Source organism: Panthera tigris, chromosome F3 (genome assembly GCF_018350195.1).
Source record: "Panthera tigris isolate Pti1 chromosome F3, P.tigris_Pti1_mat1.1, whole genome shotgun sequence".
NCBI lineage: Eukaryota > Metazoa > Chordata > Mammalia > Carnivora > Felidae > Panthera > Panthera tigris.
The window spans coordinates 20195960-20211742 of record NC_056678.1 but is presented as its reverse complement, the minus strand read 5'-3'; the positions used below and the strand labels follow the sequence as shown (position 1 = coordinate 20211742).

Below are 15783 nucleotides of genomic sequence, written 5' to 3'. Positions count from 1 at the left end.
TGGAGTCATTTCAACCTTCAAGTCTTCTTCTTTAGGAATACATTTCATAAGGAAGGGAGGGAGGGAGGGAGGGAGGGAGGGCGGGCGGGAGGGAGGGAGGAAGTAAGCAAGAGAAGGAGGAAGGAAGGAAGGAATACATTTCATAAGGCTGCACCTGCCAAAGATGGATCTGTGTAAAGTAAATTGAAAACCTTCTGGAAAAGATTCACCATTCTAGATGCCAATGAGAACACTTGTGATTTCCAAGCCCCTGGTGAGCTCCGCTTCTTTGCCTCTCTCTCTCTCTGCCGCTCGCTCACTTGTGCCCTCTCGCTCTCTCTCAAAAAAAAATAAAAAGAGCATTTGTGATTCATGGGAAGAGGTCAAAATGCCCACATTAACAGGAGTTTGGGACAAGGTGAGTCCAACCCTCATGGATGACTCTGAGGGATTCAAGACTTGAGAGGAAGCAACTGTGGATATCACAGAAATAGCAAGAGAACTTGACCTGGAAGCGGAGCCTGAAGATGGGACTGCATTACTGCAATCTCATGACAAAACTTGAGCGGATGAAGAGCTGCTTCTTAGGGGTGAGCAAAGACAGTGGTTTCTTGCGGTGAAATCTACTCCTGGGGGAAGATGCCGTGAAGATGGTTGAAATGACTACAAAGGACTGAGAGTATTACATAGACTTAGTGGATAAAGCAACGGCGGTGTCTGAAAGCACTGACCCCAATTTTAAAAGAGGTTCTACTGTGGGTAAAAAGCTATCCAACGGCACCAAATGCCACAGAGAAGTCTGTAGAGAAAGGAAGAGTCCGTTGATGTGGCAAATTGCATTGCTGTCTTATTTTAAGAAATTGCCGCAGTCACCCCATCCTTTGGCCACCACCGTCCTGATTGGCAGCAGCCATCCACGTGGAGGCAAGATCCTCCACCAGCCAAAAGATTACGACTCACTGAAAGCTCAGATGATGGCTAGCATTATTTGCTAATAAAGTATCTTAAAATTAAGGTATGTACGTTGGTTTTTTTTTAGACAGAATGCTATTGTAACAGACCACAGTATAATGTAAACATAACTTATATGCTTTGGGAAACTAAAAATTTATGTGACTTGCTAGACTGTGGTGATCCCACAAAACCACTGAGGTACATCTGTACTTGCATACCTTAAAAGTATATTGTAAAATCACACATATAAATGTAAGCCCATTGGCCAATCTTTTGATTTAGAGCCAAGCATTCTTTTGTAATATGAATAGTGTGATTCATAGTTCTACGTGGTATTTTTGCATAAACCACATCCATTATAACCCAACTATTATTTCCAATTATTGTATTTTTCTTTACTTACTGAAAAACTTAAAGACACTGCTGAAATAACTGCAGTACAGAGTCCTCCTAGATTACTTTCCCTTATTTTAGGGGCGACTCACCAGACTAAAAGCAATTATTCACAAGCAACTGCCTTTAAATGAGCCCTCCCAAAATATTAAAATTTAACTTAATGGAATCAACTTTTTGTACCCATATTTCATCAATTTATAAATCATTAAAAATAACGTAGTTACAAAAACCGGAACAAACTGGCAGGTTTGGAAGCAAACAGCACTGATTCCTGGTAAGCTTCCAATCTCAGGGAAGGGTACAGAAGGGAGTGGGCTTGTTGGACAGCAGCCCTCCAGCCCCAAATGTCCAGCACGCTCACAGCAACAGTCAGAAGGTTTCACAGAAGAAATGTGGAGCGTTGTGCAACTAAGAGTCTTTTATAAGATATTTTAGACATTTCACTAAAGTTGCTCATTTAGGATATACAAAGACTCTTGAGATATTGAAATACAATAATGTGAAATAATTTTACTTGTGAGTTTGTTTTTTCTTTTTAAGACTCAAAAAAAAAAAAAGCATTGTGTGAATCACTCATCTAAATGATTTTAAAAGCCGATAGCAAAAGTCATAATGTTAATCATAATGAAAACTTTAAATGAACATAATGTCACATCTTAAAATTCAAGCAACCTTAATCAAAATTAAGATGAAGGAAATGGATTTTAAAATCATAAAATCTACCATTACATTTCTCCTTTTCCTAAAACTGGAGAAGAAAGAAAAAAGGCAAACTTTACTATCATACCTATTTTCTAAAGAACAGTTGTCTTTATTTTTCTGAGTTTATTTATTGGGGAGGGGGAGGGGGAGGGGGAGGGGGAGGGAGAATATCCCAAGCCGACTTGCCTCTGTCAGCACAGAGCCCGACAAAGAGCTCAAACTCAGGAACCATGAGATCATGACCTGAGCTGAATTCAAGAGTTGGCAGCTTAATCCACTGAGCCACCCACGGGCCCCAGTGGTCTTTCATACATCTTTGTTTGGTTTACTATCATGTCATCTTTCATATTCAGGCTTAAATACCTACCTGACAAATGATGTTTTTCATGTCACTAACACAACTTGATTTATACTGAGCAGAAGTCTTAATGAGAACTCTAAAAATGTAGCAGAAGATTGTAGGGGAAGATAAAGCTAGAAACATGTTCAGACAAGACAAAAGACACCAAATGTTCTTGGATCTCCAAATGTGCTAAAACAACTATTATCAAATTTATTTTTAAAATAACAAAATTGATGTCTATTATGAAAGCAAAACAAACCTCACAATTTAGGCAATTTGTAAGAACACTAAGTCTAAAATAGAAGATTTTTTCTTCAGTAACTCAAACTGCTAAGGCTGTTCATGAATATACTTCACACTCTAAAGTCTAAAAAACAATATAATGGTTATAAAACAAACACTATCTGTGATATCAAAACATGTATAATTTACCTGGGAAGACAGACATTTCTCTGTTACAGCTTTTTTGAAATACAATTCACACAGAATAAAGTTCACCCATTTAAAGTGTACAATCCAATGGTTTACAGTATATTCTTGGATCTGTGCAATTATGGTCTTTGTTGATTTTAGAACATTTTCATCACCTCAGAAAGGAGTTGTGTCATGTTTTAACTATCACTCTCAAATCTCATTCCCCTCAGCCCTAAGAAACAACTAATCTACCTTCTGTCTCCATGTATTTCCCTATTCTAAATATTTGATATGAACAGAATCGTATCATCTGTGGGCTTTCTTCTGTTACATTTTATTTTTTGTTATTTGTTTTTTTAATGTTTATTTCTGAGAGCGAGAGAGAGAGCGAGAGCGAGCGCGAGAGAGAGAGAGCGCACGCGCGCGCGCGCGCGCGCGCGCGCGTGCGCCACAGTGGGGGAGGGGCAGACAGCGAGGGAGACAGATTGTGAGGCAGGCTCCAGGCTCTGAGCTGTCAGCAGGGAGCCTGACTCGGGCTCAAACTCAGGAACTGCGGGATCATGACCTGAGCTCAAGTCAAGATGCTTAACCAACTGAGCCACCCAGGCACCCCCTGTGTAACATTTTAAAAACTCCTTCATGTTGCAACATGCATTAGTACACCACTGTGTGGATCTACCACTTTGAGTTACCCATGCATCGGTTAATACACACTAGAGTTTTTCCAACTTTCACTCCTATCAACAATGCTACTGTAAACATCTGTGAACAAGTTTTTATGTTGACCTATATTTTCATTTATCTCAATTGAGGAGTTATCTAGAAGTCTAACTGTTGAGTTATATGGTTATTCTATGTTTAACTGAGGAACCGCCAGGTCATTTTCCAAAGCACCTGTACCATTTTACATCTTCACCGGCAATTTATGAAGGTTCCAATCTCTCTATATCCTCACCAATATTTATCATATCTGGCTTCTTTTTTTATTCCAGCCATTCTAATATATATGAAGCAGTATTTCATTGTGGAATTTTTTTCCACTTTAATGAATTATAGTTGACAAATAAAATTGTCATATATTTAAAGTGTACAACATGATGATTTGATAAATGTGTCACAGTAAAAGGATTCCATCACCTCCCATATTTACCTTCCTTCAATGAGAACACTTGAATTCTATTCTCTTAGAAAATTTCAATTATACAATATTATCACCCATAGTTACCATGTTATACACATTAGATCCTCAGCCCTTATTCATATTACAATTGCAAGTTTATACACTTTTACCAACCTCTCCCTATTTTCCTCAATGCTAACCCCTAACAACCGTAATTCTACTCTGTGTTTCTAGGTCTTCACTTTGTCTGTTGTTTTAAATTAGATTCCACATATAAGTGATATCATGTAACATTTGTCTTTCTCTGTCTGACTTATTTCACTTAACATAATTCCCTCCCGGTTTCTCCAAATTGCAAATGGCAAGATTTCCTTCTTTTTTAGAGTTGAAATATATTCCATTATAAATATTTTATAAATCACATATATAATATACATACATATATATATATATATATATATATATATATATATATACACAAACACATATATACTTATTTCTTTATCCATTCATCTGTAGCAGGTATTTGTGTTCTTTCCATACCCTTGCTATTATGAATAACAGCCCCAGTGAACATGGGAGTACAGATATATTTCAATTGGATATACACCCAGAAGTGAGATTGCTAGATCATATGGTAGTTCTATTAAAAAAAAAAAAAACAAACTTGGGGTGCCTGGGTGGCTCAATCGGTTGGGCAGCCGACTTCGGCCCAGGTCATGATCTCGCGGTCCGTGAGTTCGAGCCCCGTCAGCTGTGCTGACAGCTCAGAGCCTGGAGCCTGTTTCGGATTCTGTGTCTCCCTCTCTGACCCTCCCCCATGCATGCTCTGTCTCTCTCTGTCTCAAATAAATAAACGTTAAAAAAATTAAAAACAAAAACAAAAAAAACTTTTTTGTTTATTTATTTTTGAGAGGCAGAATGTGAGCAGGGGAGGGTCAGAAAGAGAGGGAGACACAGAATTCGAAGCAGCCTCCAGACTGTGTCAGCACAGAGCCTGATAAGGAGCTCGAACTCACGAAGTGTGAGATCATGACCTGAGTTGAAGGTGGACGCTTAACCGACTGAGCCACCCAGGTGCCCTGGTAGTTCTATTTTTAAATTCTTCAGGAACCTCCATACAGTTTTCCACAGTGACTGTACACGTTTATATTCCCAAGGGTTAGCTTCTACCCATATGCTCAGCATTTGTTATCTTTTACCTTTTTGTTACTAGCCATCATAAAAAGGGTGACTATCTCATTTTAGTTTCGATTTATACCTCCCTGAATTTTAGTAACTCTTGTAATTTTTCATGTAACTCTTGGCTTTTGTATGTCTTCTGTGAAAAATGTCTATTCAAACCCTTTGACCATTTTTTCATAGATTTTTTTTTTTGGGGGGGGCTATTGAATTGTATGAGTTCCTCGTATAGTTTGGGTGTTAACCCTTTATTGGATATATCATTTGCAAATATCTTCTCCTATTCCATAGGCTGCCGTTTCATTTTATTGATTGGTTTCCTTTGCTGAGTAACTTTTTTGTTTGATGTAGTCCCACTTTTTAATTTTTGCATTTGTTGCCTTTGCTTTTGGTGTCAAATCAAAAAAAAAAAAAAAAAACAAAACAAAACAAAAAAACAGACAAATGTCAACGAGCTCTCCCTCTATGTTTTCTACTAAAATTTTTATAGTTTCAAGTCTATGTCACGTTTTAACCAATTTCAAATTGATTTTTCTGTATGATGTAAGATAGGAATTCAGTTTCATTCTTTTACATGTCAAGATCCAGTTATCCCAGCACCACTTATTCAAGAGGGTATCCTTGCCCCATTATATATTCTTGGTTCCTCGGTCAAAAATTAAAAGACCATATATGCATAGGTTTATTTCTGGGTTCTCTAGTCTGTTCCATTCATGTGTGTCTGATGTTATGCCAATGCCATACTATTTTGATTACTATAGCTTTCTAATATAGTTTGAAATCAGAGAGTTTGACTCTTCCAGTTTTGGCATTCTTTTTGAAGACTGCTTTGGATTTTCAGAGTCTTCTGGGGTTCCACATGAATTTTAGGATTGTTTTCCTGTTTGTGTGAAAAAATTCATTGATATTTTGATAGGGATTGCATTAAGTGTGTAGACTGCTTTGGGTAACATAGACATTTCAATAATATTTGTTCTTCCCATCCATGAGCATGGAATGCTTTTCCATTTGTTTGTGCCTTATTCAAATTCTATCATCATTGTCTTTTATTTTTCAGTGCAGTTATCTTTCATCAGCTTGGTTAAATTTATTCCTAAGTATTTTCTTTCTGATGCTATTGTAGATGCTATTGTAAATGAGATTGTTTTCTTAATATCTCTTTCCAATAGTTCTTCGTTAGCATATAAAACTGCAACTGATTTTTGTACATCTATTTGTACGCTGGAACTTGACTGAATTCACTTATTAGTTCTAGCAGTTTTCTGATGTAGTCTTCAAGGTTTTCTATATATAAGATCATATCATCTACAAAAATAATTTTACTTCCTCCTTTCCAACTCGGATGCCTTTTATTTCTTTTTCTTGTCTAACTGCTCTGGCTAACATTTCCAGTACTGTGTTGAATAAGAGTGATGAGAGTGGGCATCCTTGTCCTGCTCTTAATCTCACAGGGAGATAATTTAGCTTTTCACCATTGAGTATGTTTCTCTTTCTGCTGCTTCATTATTGGTGTATAGAAATGCAACAGATTCTGTACATTTTGTATCCTGTGACATTACTGAATTTGTGTATCAGTTCTAGCAACTTCTTACTAGGTATGTTGCCTGAGACAAGGGAAACAAAAGCAAAAATAAACTATAGGGACTTCATCAAAATAAAAAGCTTCTGCACAGCAAACAAACAATCAACAAAACTAAAAGGCAACCTATGGAATGGGAGAAGATACGTGCAAATGACGTATCTGAGAAAGGGTCAGTACCCAAAATACATAAAGAACTTATAGAACTCAACACCCCCAAAAATCAAATAATTCAGTTTAAAAATTGGCAGAAAGCATGAATAAACATTTTTCCAAAGAATACATACAGAAGGCCAACGGACACATGAAAAGATGCTCAATGTCACTAATCATCAGGGAAATGCAAATAAAAACTACAATGAGATATCACCTCACACCTGTCAGAATGGCTAAAATTAACAACACAGGAAATAACAGATGTTGGCAAGGATGTGGAAAAAGGGGAACCCTCTTATACTGTTGGTGGGAATACAAATGGGCACAGCCACTCTGGAAAACAGAAGGAAGGTTACTCAAAAAGTTAAAAATAGAACTACCTTATGACTCAGCAATTGCACTACTTAGGATTTGCCCAAAGAATACAAAAATACAATTCAAACATGCACCCTGATGTTTACAGCAGCATTATTAACGACAGCCAAATTATGGAAAGAGCCCAACTGTCCATTAACTAATAAATGGATAAAGAAGGTGTGGTATGCATGCATGTATGTATGTGGGATATTACTCAGCCATAAAAAAGAATAAAATATTGCCCTTTACAACAATGTGGATGGAGCTACAGAGTATTATGCTAAGAGAAATAGTCAGAGAAAGACAAATACCATATGATTCCACTCATATGTGTAATTTAAGAAACAGAACAAACAATCACAGGGAAAGAAAACGACAGGTAAACCAAGAAACAGACCCGTAAATATAGAAAACAAACTGATGGTTACCAGAGGGGAAGTGGGTGGGGAAACGGTTAAACAGGTAATGAGGGTTGAGTGCGCTTGTGATGAGCACTGGGTGTTGTATTTAAGTGTTGAATCACTAAATTGTACACCTAAAAATAATATTACACTGTATGTTAACTACTGGAATTTAAATAAAAACAAAAGACTTGCTTTGCACACTTACATATTATTTATCCTAAGAATATTCTACAGACACTATAGAAGAATGTACATTCTGCGGCTGTAAGATGGAATGGTCTCTACTTGTCTGTTGAACCCATCTGGTCTAATGGGTAGTTTAAGTCCACTATTTTCTTATTGATTTTCTATCTGGATAATCTATGTATTTTTGAAAGTGAGATTCTGAATTCCCCTACTATTATTATATTATTGTCATTTCTCCCTTCAGATCTACCAATATTTGCTTAATGTATTTAGACATTCTAATGTTGGAGGCATACATCTTTACAACTGATATATTCTCTTGATAAATTGACCCCTTTGTCATCATATAATGAGCTTTTTGTTTCCTGTTACCATTTTTGGTGCACAGTCTATCATCTGATATAAGCACAGATACCCCACTTGCTTTTGGTTTTCATTTGCATAGAATACGTTTTTTCCATCCTTTCACTTTAAGTATATGTGTGCACTTAAAGTTGAGGTCAGACTCTTGTAGGAAAGGTATAGTTAGGTTTTGTTTTATCTATTCAGCTACTCTATAATCTTTGGATGTGAGAATTTACTCCATTTATATTTAAAACAATTATTGTAAGATATGGACTTAGTATTGTAATTTTGTTAATTGTTTTCTGGCTATTATGAAATTCCTTTGTTCCTCTCTTCCTCTCTTCCATTGTGATTTGATTTCTTTCTTTCTTTCTTTCTTTCTTTCTTTCTTTCTTTTAATAATTTTTTAAACTGTTTATTTTGGGGGGGGGGGGCACGGGAGCAAGGAGAAGAGAGCGAGGGAGACACAGAATCTGAAGCAGGCTCCAGGCTCGGAGCTGTCAGCACAGAGCCCGAAGCGGGGCTCAAACCCACAAACTGCGAAATCATGACCTGAGCCAAAGTTGGACATTTAACTGACTGAGCCACCCAGGTGCCCCAATTTGTTCATTTTCTGTAGCGGTATGCTTTGATTCCTTTCTCTCTCTTTTCTGTGTCTATAACAAATTTTTGCTTTGTGGTTACCATGACGCTTACATAATATTTTGATAGTTATAACAGTCTATTTTAAACTGATGAAAATTTAACCTGGAATGAATACTAAAGCTCTATAGGTTTACATTTTATATTTTTGATGTCATAATTTACATCTTATACTATGTATCCATTAACAAATTATTGCAGTTTTAGTTATCTTTAAACTTTTGTCTTTTAACTTTTAAACTAGAAGTTACGGTAGTTATGCTTTAGTTCATGAGTGATTTTACCCATTGTCATCACAATATTCTGAATTTAACTACATATTCACCTCTAACAGTGAGTTTTATACTATCATATATTTTCACATTACTAGTGGTTTTTTTTGTTTTTTTTTTTCAGCTTGAAGCCAGTCCAGTAGTGATAAATGCCTTCAGTTTCCCCACAACCCCACCCTGGTATGGAAACCCTTTATTTCTCCTACAGTTCTGAAGAACAACTTTGCTGGGTAGAATGTTCTTGACGGTGTTTTTCTTTTAGCACTTAGAATGTATCACCCCACATCCTCTGGCTGGCAAGGTTTCTGCTGAAAATCTTATGATGGTTCCACTGTATGTAACAAATTGCTTTCCTCTTGCTGCTTTTAAAATTTTCCTCTTTAATTTTTGACAATTTAATTATAATGTGTTTTGGTTTGAGTCTCTTCAGATTTATTTTTTGGAACTCTCTAGGCTTCCTGGATCTGGATATCTGTTTCTTTCCCCCGATTAAGGAAATTTTCAGCCATTATTTCTTTGAATAAGCTTTCTGTCATCTCCTTCTGGGACTTCTATAATGCATTTATTGGTCCACTTAATGGATTCTCTTAGGTCCCTTAATGTATATTCTTCTTTTTCATTCGTTCTTCCACTATCCTTCAAATTTGCTGATGCTTTCTTCTGTTTGATCTAGTCTGATGCTGAATCTTTATCAGTTATTTTTCAGCTTTATGATTTGTTTGGTATTTTTAGTGATTTGAAAGCCCATCCCTCAGGTAGCAGCTGTAAAAGTTGAGGTGGACCTGCTCCTTCCAGGTAGAAGCTGGAGACCTGGATTTTGAGTAAGAGTGAGAGTAGGAGAAGGCAGGGACAATACTCAAAGGAGCTCTTTTGGGCTCCCAGGAAGATCATAGTCAGCACCTAGATGCATGCTAATTAGAAGCTCTACCCTCAGGCAGCAGCTTATAAAGTATACAGTCAAATTCCTTCTAGGACAAGACTGTGAGAGGGGTGTTTTTGCCTGCTCCCTTTGTGCTGATCCCCAGGGCAACAGCCACGATGTGTACTCATACACACATTAGTAACTACTTTGTTTGCTATAACCCTATGGGGCTCATGAACAAGCTCCGTTGGCTTTCACAGCTAGGTGATTTGGGGGCCTGTCTCTCAGGTGGCAGCTTTAAAAGTTGGAGCAGCAGATATGTGATTCAAACCCTTCACTCCTCAGGGAGAGGCTGGGGTTTGAGGGCTCCCTCCTGATTGTATGGTGCTGTGATGGGGATGGGATCTATAGCAAGAGAATGTCTCAGCCTTTCCTAACTTTTTTGATGTGGGTGGTTTTTTGTTTTTTTTTGTGTTTTTTTTTTTTGTTTGTTTGTTTGTTTGATCAGTTGCCCCATCTGTAAGAGTCATTCAGCTAGTTGTTGTGTTTCTCTCAGAAGGAACTGCTCCACATAGAGCAGTGTATTTGGTGTGTCTGTGGCAGGAGGGAAATCCAGAAGCTTTCTATATCACCATCTTGGTGACATCTCTCTTAGTGGTTTTGATTTGCATTTCCTTGATGACTTTTTGGTGTTGTGCTAGTGTTTGTTCAAATATCTTTGCATGTGTTTATTGGCCATTACTGTATCTTCCCTAGGGAAATGTCTATTCCTTTGCCCATTTTTACAACTGAGTTTTCTTTTTATTTTTGAAATGTAAGTATTCTTTATACATTCTGATAAAACACCCAGAGAAGATATTTGATTTGCAAATATTTTCTCCGATTCTCTAGGGTTATCTTTTCCACTCTCTCTCAGTAGTATCCTTCAATGCACCAAAGTTTTAACTTTTGATTAAGCTCAAATTTTCTATTTTTTCTTTTCTTGTTCATGCTTTTAGTGTCTTATCAAGGAATCCTTTGCTACAGCCAAAGTAATGAAGATATATGTCCATATTATTTTTAAGAGTACTATAGTTTTACCTCTTACATGTAGGTCTTTGATCGATTTTGAGTGCGTATCTTCTGTGAGGTAACAGTCCAACCTTAATTTTTGCATGTGCCTATCAAGCTGTCCCAGTACCAATACTATTCTTCCTCCCACTAAAGTGTCCTGGCACACTTGTTAAAAATCAGTTGCTCTTACACAGACATATGGTTTATCTCTGGACTCTCCATTTTATTTCATGGATATATTTATTTATATTTATATATATATATAAAATTCTATTTCATGGATGTGTGTGTGTGTGTGTGTGTGAAGAAATACCACACTGTCTGATTACTGTTGTTTTGTTAGAAGTTGTTAAAGTGGGAAGTGCTGAGTCCTGCTTCACTCTTTTTCATTTTCAACATTGTTTTTGCATGTTCTGGTTCCCTTGCAATTCCATATTAATTTTAGAATTAGCTTATCATTCCTACAAAGAAGTCACCTGGGATTCTGCTAGAGATTGCACTGCATCTATAGATCAGTGCCATCTATAGAACTATAGAACATCTATAGAACTACAACCATCTCAGTATTAAGTCTTCTAATTCACGAGCATGACATTTTTTCATTTAGATATTCTTTAATTTCCTCCAATAATATTCTTGAATTTTCAGAATAAAAGTTCTGTACTTCTTTTGTTAAATTCCTTCCTACATATTTTATTCTTTTTTGATGCTGTTGTGAAAAAAACTGCTTTCCTAATTTCATTTTTAGATTACCCATTCCAAGTGAATGAAAATACCACATACTTGAACATGTCATTTTAAAATAGAGAAAGTTTTACTTTTTTCTTTCCAATCCGGATGCCTTTATTTCTTTCTGTTGCCTAACTGCCCTGGCTTGGACTTCCCGTGAATGTCAAGAAAAAATGAGGTCACACTGGAATAAGGCTCATGTTCTTATAAAGGGGAGGGAGATCCGAAGACACAGAAAAGACACACAGAGAGGAAGACCATACGATGATGGAGAAAGAGACTGTAGTGATGAAGCTAAAACAAGGACTGCCACTAACACAAAGCTAGGAGAAAGTCATGGAACAGATTTACCCTCAAAGCCTTCAAAAGGAACCAACCCTTCTGACACCTAGATTTCAGAATCCTGACCTCCTGAAATGTGAGAAAAAAAATTTGCTGTTTCAAGCCACCTGGTTTGTGGTAATTTTGTTACATTAGCCATAGGAAATTAATACATAGGCTATTATGATCATCCAGGCAAGGGAGATGGTCATTTGGAACCAACATGGTGGCAGAAGAAGTAAAGAAAGGTCATAATAAATATTTAAGTGGTTAAAATAAAACGAAACAAGACTTGATGATGAATTAGATTTGATTAACAGAAAGGGAAAATTAGGTGCTAAAGAAGAACCCTGTTTATAGATTAACAAATTAGATGGTAGACTGTGATTTCATAGTTTCTTGCCATGTAATCCTTTTCCAACAATTATAAACTTTTTGCCTTTAATCTCTGTCTAAAATTCCTTCTTCAGTTTTCTGGGCCAAAGCCTGTATTCTAATCTTAATAACTAATAGACTATTTCATTCATCTTATTTGGTAGCACTTCGGAGATCTGTAACTGAAGCAAAAAGATAGGTAAGGCCTGATTGCCGGTCCCAAAACATATCGAAAAGTACCCTTGAAAACAAAATAAAACTTGTCTTTAATTACCTAATCTTCATGCAACTATAAACATTAAAATACAGAGTTTACATTTTATTTACATGTTATTGTTCATATAGCCCTTTCACTGGGGTACGATATTCCTAGCATAACATTCTCTTCCCAATAAGTGAACAGCAAGATCCCAAAGTAAATTATTTGAATATTCATAACCAATACCTAGATTTTTTATTATTTCTTTACATTTAAAATGCAACACGTCATAGGTTTAGGATATAATTTTTGACCTAATTTTATTTTCAAATTTGTACTTCTTTCAATGCCTCAGAATTACTTTCATAATAAAAATTATTCAGGGGTGCCTGGGTGGCTCAGTCAGAAAAGCGTCTACTGATTTCAGCTCAGGTCAGGATCTCACAGTTGTGGTATGGAGCCCAGCATCAGGCTCCACACTGACAGCGCAGACCTGCATGGGGTTCTCTCTCTCCTTCTCTCTTTGCTCCTCCCCTGCTGGCACTCTCTCTCTCAAAATAAATAAACATTAAAAAAAAAAAGAAGAAGAAGAAGAAATAAAAGAATTATTCAGACTAAATCATAATCTCAAAGTAAATTATATGGAAATTATCTGAAGAAAAAAAACCCTGAGATTAATTTTTAGATTACATGAGTTTTCAAGCACTTTATTCTCTTGAATAACAAAACTTTTTTTCCTTTATTAAAAAAATTATAAATTAGCATTGATTCTGGACCCCAATGAGAAACCAATTTGGTACATTTGAAACTTTTTTTTTTGTACATGTGATTTCTGATCTGACCATTTGACTCTGAATCTAATAAAAACATTTAGCTATTTAGGTGCCAGGCACCTGGGGTGGCTCAGACAGTTAAGGATTCGACTTCAGCTCAGGTCATGATCTCACAATTTGTGGGTTCGAGCCGTATGTCAGGCTCTGTGCTGACAGCTCAGAGCCTAAAGCCTGCTTTGGAATTCTGTCTCCCTCTTGCTGCCCCTCCCCCACTCACACTCTGTCAACCCCCCCCCCCCAAATTTTTTTTAATTATTCAACCATTCCTTGTCACCACTTTCTTCCTTTTTGGTTTCTTTAAAGAGAATCAAAACTACATTTTAATTAAAACTAAGTAGAAAAATCAGGAATTATGAATCAGTATCTATAATTTACACATACTGATTTTTACGTATATTTCTAATATAATGTGGCATCAAAGATGTACATTTTTTAAATGATGAAAAGGGGATGCCTGGGTGGCTTAGTCAGTTAAGTGGCTGACTCCAGCTCAGGTCATGATCTTACAGTTCATGAGTTTGAGCCCCGCATCAGGCTCTCTGCTGTCAAGCACATGGAGCCTGCTTCAGATTCTCTGTCCCCCACTCTCTCTCTCCCTGTTCTGCTTGTGCTCTCTCTCTCAAAAATAAAAATTTTTAAAAAATTCAGAAAACACAAAAGAAAATGTTCTAACAGAAGTATCAACACTTCCACATTATATATATATACACACACACATATATATATATGTGTATATATATATGTATATATATATATGTATATATATATATATATATATATAGTAACTTTGGACTACTAGTTATGCTGATTAAAAACTGTATATATATTTAATGAGAACGTTAATGTCAATGCAGAGATGAATAAAGCCATAAACTTATATAGCATCTTTTTCCCCACAAATCTCAAAGCATTTTCAAAAATTTTCTTTACCATCTTCCATGAAGGAAGCAGACGGCAAGATCCACCTAGGTCTGGACGGCAAGAATTAAACACAAAAAGGTTAAGGAATTTCCCAAAGAGACCAGTGCGTGAATCAGGAGCAAAACAGAAATAGAACCCCATAATGACTCTTAATTTCACATTAAAGCTACAAGCTCTTTTTTTTTTTTTTTAATGTTTATTTTTGAAAGAGAAAGACATAGCACGAGAGGGGGAGAGGCAGAGACAGACGGAGTCACAGAATCCGAAATAGACTCCAGTCTCTGAGCTGTCAGCACAGAGCCCGATGCAGGGCTCGAACTCATGACCTGCGAGATCATGACTGGAGCTTAAGTTGGACTTTAACCTACTGAGCCACCCAGGCGTTCCAACGAGCCCTCACTTTTAACCATTATCATTAACCTAGGATTTTATAAACAACAACAGTAATGATAGCACCAATAAACTAAGTGCTGGCCACTGACTGACTCTATGAAGAGCTTTACACGCATAATCTCATTTAAACCACCCGGCAGTCCTGTGAGGTTGGTACTATCATTACTCCGATATCACATATAAAGAATCTGAGGCTCAGAGAATTTGAGTAAATTGATCACAGTCACACTGTTAGTAAAGTCAGGATTGGAATCAAAGTAGTTTGAATCTATAGCCCACAGTCAGATGCTACATCTGAGCCCGAAAATTTGGAGTCTCATTAAACTCGATTTTGTACTTACTGGCAGCTTGGCCCAGGCAGAATGACCACTTGTCCCAGATCACACCTGTTGTCCCTAAGTAACTGTCAGTGGTGCCCCTTGAGATCTTCACCAGCCTCTCTGTTTAAATTACAAATTACAAGGTCATCTTGATGCTAGGCATGTTTTCTCTTCTCTTGACTTTATTTTACTGAAGTGCCCTTTGATTAGAGGACTTCTAAGGCTTTTTTCTATTGCAAAATAATGTTAACAGTTTATAAAGTATAAGGACACAGGTATCTAGGAAGGCTTTTACTTAGATAAACATTCACTATAATCCTCACAGTTGTAAATTTTTATACAGAATTAAAGTTTATCAAACAAAACTGACCCCTTAGAAAAATCAATCATCACTTGAACACTACCGATCCCTGAACATTTGTTGTTCACTGCCGAATAGCGTATGAGCACAAGATAACTGCAGAGTTAAATTGCTAGTCTTCCAAGTGAGATAGAATTTCATAAAGCTAGTGAGATCTATGTTGGAAAAGAGCTCAGATCCCATGTAAAAGTCATGATAAGTAAGGGTAATAGAAGAGTTATATTTTAACAACTGCAGAAAATTGACATGGATGACGACAAACTAGTCTCTCTAAAGAAAACATGAGTAACAAAGGATTAAGAAAAAGTCGTGGACCAGACAAGATGGTATGGGCTCAGTTCTTCCTATTGCTCCTGCTAAAACTATAAACTTTCGAACTTCAAAA

The 15783-nt window shown here is 36.6% G+C and overlaps 1 protein-coding gene across 5 annotated transcripts in view; it reads right to left on the bottom strand.

Annotated features, from left to right (window-relative positions):
* RASAL2 (RAS protein activator like 2) overlaps window positions 1–15783 on the bottom strand; it is a 349262-nt gene that overhangs the window by 194258 nt on the left and 139221 nt on the right. Inside the window, exon 2 of one of the 5 annotated variants that reach the window (XM_042976554.1) lies at window positions 15059–15157. The exons of the other annotated variants lie outside the window; for them this stretch is intronic. Coding sequence (XP_042832488.1) covers window positions 15059–15157 — 99 coding nt within the window. The remainder of the gene's footprint in view (window positions 1–15058; window positions 15158–15783) is intronic. 5 annotated transcript variants of the gene reach the window in all.